At 45.3% G+C, this 4924-nt stretch overlaps 1 protein-coding gene across 1 annotated transcript in view; it reads left to right on the top strand.

Annotated features, from left to right (window-relative positions):
• LOC118332776 (M-phase phosphoprotein 9) overlaps nucleotides 1–4924 on the top strand; it is a gene marked incomplete in the record, with an annotated part of 23831 nt that overhangs the window by 3824 nt on the left and 15083 nt on the right. The window contains 7 exon segments of the mRNA XM_035668204.1: nucleotides 599–688; nucleotides 782–1281; nucleotides 2402–2567; nucleotides 2738–2810; nucleotides 3270–3373; nucleotides 4033–4149; nucleotides 4223–4701. Coding sequence (XP_035524097.1) covers nucleotides 599–688; nucleotides 782–1281; nucleotides 2402–2567; nucleotides 2738–2810; nucleotides 3270–3373; nucleotides 4033–4149; nucleotides 4223–4701 — 1529 coding nt within the window.

The raw sequence follows: 4924 nt of genomic DNA, 5'->3' as shown, positions 1-4924 counted from the left end.
AAGTTGAACTGCTGGACACAAGATGCCCAAACTAGTTAGTTAAATCCTGAATGTACGTCCGGGTGTTAAACTGAGATTTAAGGTGAGCACAGAGAAACGTCTTCTAGTGTCTGCACATACATCATTCTGCACAGTGAAGGTCAAAGAGCCAAGTGAAGTTAACAATAAGCAATAAGCACTCATTAGACGAGCTGCCCTTTTAATGCTTGTGGTGTTACGGGAGTTCATACGTTAGTTTAGAAGCACCAGACGTTTCCACTTTGCCTCTGCTGTAGAGGATTGCGTTGGGATCCCGAGGGACCCGTCGCAAGACTCACTGGAGCGGATGGTTTTCACTTTACGGGCAGTCAAACAATAAACTCTGGGTCTCGGGATTCAGCTGGTGCAAACTGGGAGTCAATAAATTAAGTTTTTACAAATTAAAAGTCAAACAAGACAAGTTTGACATCAGCGAATACAGTAAAAGACACAAACTGTTTTATTATTGCAGGTGAGAATACACACACACATATAGTGTAGTTTTAAAATGATCCTGTCTCTGCTCCAGCTGTGAGTGATGACGTCACCTGACACTTTGTTTGCCTTTTTATTGCGACAGGGCCGATGGTTGCATCTGTTTCAGCTGGTTGAGAAGCAATACCAAGAGCAAATACTCGCTCAGCAAGAACAATACCAGTGCCAAATACAGGTACGCCTTCATTTAGTCGTGTCTTATCACATGAGCCCATTTAAAATATTATCCTGTGAAACAATAATGTGTTTGTTTGTTTTTTCCTCCAAGTTAATTCAGGATGAAATTAAGGCCCTGGTTCAGCTCCAGAACCGCCAGGCCAGCTTCCAGGCACACACAGAGTTCTCTCCAACTCCAGTGACCAAAACTACCACAAACACAAAGGCCTATATTTTCCCCTTACTCTCCAGTGACTGCAAACATGTAGCCAGTGACAATGACAGCCTGGCCGCCCCTGCCCATACCCCTTTTAGCTCCCCTTCACCTCCACTCCAGAGATCAGAGACCGCCATCCAGGGGGAGGAGCGGGCGACCACAGTGCTCAGCAGTGGATACGGGACGCTCTCTGCTTGGGAAACAACCCTGGAACCTGCTGGGTCTCCTGGGAAAGACGAGGACGGTAGTCAAGGGAGGGAGAAGCATCGTTGGTCCCCGAACTTCCAGGAAGCCACAGAGACTGCTGTGCTCGGGTGCCAGAAGGGTTTTTCCAATGAGAGGACTCTGGGAGTGGAGGAACCTAACACATTAGTGTACCAGCAGAGAACCTCCGGGTATGTCTGAGCTGTCACATTAACCACAACTCCTTATGGTAGGGAGTCTGCAGGCCTTGAAAAGTCTTGATTTCAGGTTGAAACAGAAAGCGGCAGGATTTCTCTGCATGCGTCTGGTTGTCTGCTGTATGTTATTGTGACATCGCACCAATCCCTGCCACCGTTCACTGGTAACCCGTCAGTTTAAACGTGCATCAACTGATTTTTTGGCCACTTGGGGGCAGCGGTGACATTCACATAACATCATCTCAAACATCAAGTTAATTTAGTGAACTTGGAAAAGCAAAGCAAATGGTTGTTTAATTACACATCCATTAGCATTCATTTAGAGTCCTCACTCGTTCATTTTTAGCTCAGTTTTTGGTCTCTACCAACTCCTGAGGGAGATATCTGGCTCTTTATCTGCTAATTGCTCCGCTATGTCTGCCAGTTAGTCTATAACTGTGTCAGTTGGGTGATGAGCAGGTAGTGTGCAGTGAGACTTTAGAGAAAAAGCTGCCCGCTGCAGCTGAAAACGACGCTGAGAGCAGCGAGAGTGAAGTAAAACAGTACAGTTGTGGTCGGACAGCTAAACATCTCCAGAAAGCTGAATTCAGGTGGTAGTTCGTCACATTGTTTTCACATTGTCATTTTATGGATTTTTCCAGAGCAGGGCTGCCGATGGCCCGAGATTTAATGCCGATATCACAGAAGAGTCACGTATAATTTTATTATATTCTATTGGAAATTCGGGGAATGAGTTACAGCAGGATGCACAAGAGTTCAGAGCTTAAAAACTCATCCCGTCGTTCCACAGCAGGCACACTGACGAAGCTGCCAACTGATGCGTCTGAGCACATTTCACCACTAATTACAGCCACTTAATTGATTTTATGAGGAATTATTGTTACATACTGCTGGGAAGTGCTGACACAAATAAGATATAAATGTCAATAAAATAATGGGATTGGTAAATAATTCGAGGTCTTATCATTCCTTCTGTTTTTAATGGAGGTCTTTGATACTTTGTCCCAGTGTGGCCGCGCTCCATCTGGCATTAAAATGTCCTAAAATGATTTCACCAACAGTTTGTCTGAGAAATGAAATGAAACTTTCTACTCACCCTGACTTCTCTTGGCAGCACCAGCCAACTTTTGACCTCCTGGGCCCAGAGGCAGAAACTCAGGCCCAAGAAGAGCAAAGCAGGACAAACTTCCCCCCAAGTTCCCGAGTACCAGGAGCAGCAACGCAGCCTCGGAGAATCCCACAAACAAAACCCCCTGGAGAGCTCAGACTCCCAGGACCAGGTACGGCTCACCAGGTGGTAACAGCTGCTCCTTTAGGGCAGATAAGATTTTTATCTCGGCCCTGTGCATCTGTAGTGTTTTTGTTTTCGGTGTGAATGTCTGTTGCGGTTGTTCTGATTACATTTGATCCCTCCGCTGAATCTAATCCACTCATCTCTATCGTGTTTCAGCAGCGACCGCCCGGGCCGTCGTCCAGCTCCTTTCCCCTGAGGAGGAGTGACAGCCTGATGTCTGAGGCATCAGGTAACAATTCACTGACTCAGACAAAACACAGCACGACAAGACTCGGCCAGTGTGAAGAAATTACTGCCGATAAGGCTGTGATGAAATAAAACAATACAGAATATTACAGTTTTTATGAAAGATGAAGCCCTGTTGCAGTTACCACCAGTGGCAGTGAGAGGGCACTGTTGCACCACTAGGGATTTTGTGTATGAGGAAAAATAATATCAGTTCCTTTTTTTTAATTTCCTGAAACATGTCGCAAACGTGTGTGTGTTTGCTCGTTATGCTTTACACACAGTTTGAGCATTGAATTTGATGGATGTCGCCTGAAACTGCTGTGAAAGCAGAGCGAGACTGTAACAATACATCATGTCCTACAGTGTATTCCCAACCATATTTTTCCCCTCTTGCAGTTATATTTCATGCTTTTTAAAATATAACTCTGGTCATATTTTATATTTTCTTGTCTCTGTTTAGGCCTCACTTACTGGCGTCTGAATGAGAGCGAACTGTATCATCCCCTACCAGACAGCTTCGATAGTGGCGCTTACCTCCTTCTGCAAGAGGCGTCTGTGAGTCTTGTGAGTAACAACAGTGTATAGTGAATGTTATCAAGGCATGAAACAAACCATTAAAACCGTTAAATCAGTCCCTCCAGAAAAATGCGGAGTTTTTTTGTGATTGTTGCAGGCAAAAATCCTTGATTATGCGGCACGTTTTCTTAAAAAATGCGATGGAATATGCGGGATATTTATGCAATTTTATGCAAAATTGCGGGAACTTGCAAAAACTGCGGTTTGATGAAAAAGGAGAAAAAAACAACTGATTCCCCCAACACCCTGTTCTCACACTAGGCTATACCTTAATGTAGAGAGTCATTCTTATTACTTCCTATGATAACACATCACTACATCACAAAAGTCTGGAATAATTAAGTTCTCATCTTGTTTTTATTCAGACCTTAATAAACAACCATGGCTCAAAACTCATTGATGAGTCAAACAAGTTCTGCAGCTTTAAAAAGAATATGCTACAACTTCTAAAAATGCACGGAAATCGGCATTTATGCAGCGAATGCAGCGTATTTGAAAAAATGCGGCCCCCGCATGAATATGCGGACTTTGGCTGATTATGCATTGCGATCGCATAATTGCGTTTTTCTGGAGGGACTGTTAAAATGCTTTTAATATTGATAGTCAACTGGCTTTTGGCTAAATGTGTCACCTCCCATCTCCCGTAGACTCCGTCTCAGGAGCCTCGGCTGTCTCTCAAAGAGATTTATCAGAACAAGCAAAGAACAGACTGTAAACGCTCAGACTGGGAAGGCTCTGTTACATCCAGTCCTTCGTCACCACAGGTATGTGACGTGACTCAGCAGTGGTGGGTTTAGTCCCTTGCAGAGCCTCTGACACACCCTCTTTGTGCTTTAGGTGTTAACTTTGGATCCAGCAGCTAACCAGCGGCAGTCAGATCGTACCTCCGGCTTCACTTCGCCCTCTCACTTCAGCAGCCCTTCGTTTGCAGCTCAGCCCCACCTCTACCCCAGAGTAGGGACCCCTGTAACCCCGGACAGCATGGTGGAGGGCAGCCACAACCCTGGAGATACAGACTGTATCTCTGATACCTCCAGTGTTTCAGCTGCCGGACCTTCCCCTTCTAAGGTGCAAAGCATGTGGGGAAACACATCCCAGGCAGTCCTGTTTACCTCCCAGGATAAGACCCAGCCCTGCTCCCACACATCCAGCCAGCAACGCAGAGCCAGTGCCCCCTTAGCCAGCGAGGAGGAGGGCAGTCACACCCACACCAGCACCCTGAAGCCTTGTTCAGCCTCTGGTGCCACTCTGCGGCCCGCAGTCAGTCCACACATGGAGAGAGCTTCATCACTAGAGGATCCTGTTGTCCTTTCTCTGTGAGTGTCACATGCACAGGGTTGCTCATGCTTGATGGCATTCACACATATTTACACAGTTCTTTAGAGTAAAATAAGGAAGAAATAAAGTAATTAACATCTAAAAGATAAAATGAGAATTCAAAATGTTTACAACGAATAGAGAAAGCCGTTTAATAAAAGGGATTTTTAAGGAGGGATTTAAAAGAATATACTGACTGAGACCAGATCAGACCCTGAGACC

This window comes from Morone saxatilis, unplaced genomic scaffold (genome assembly GCF_004916995.1).
Source record: "Morone saxatilis isolate NCDOM2014 unplaced genomic scaffold, NCSU_SB_2.0 Contig21, whole genome shotgun sequence".
In the NCBI taxonomy this organism is placed as follows: Eukaryota; Metazoa; Chordata; class Actinopteri; family Moronidae; genus Morone; species Morone saxatilis.
Note: the sequence above shows the minus strand (reverse complement) of the source record. Positions and strands in the feature narration are given on the sequence as shown.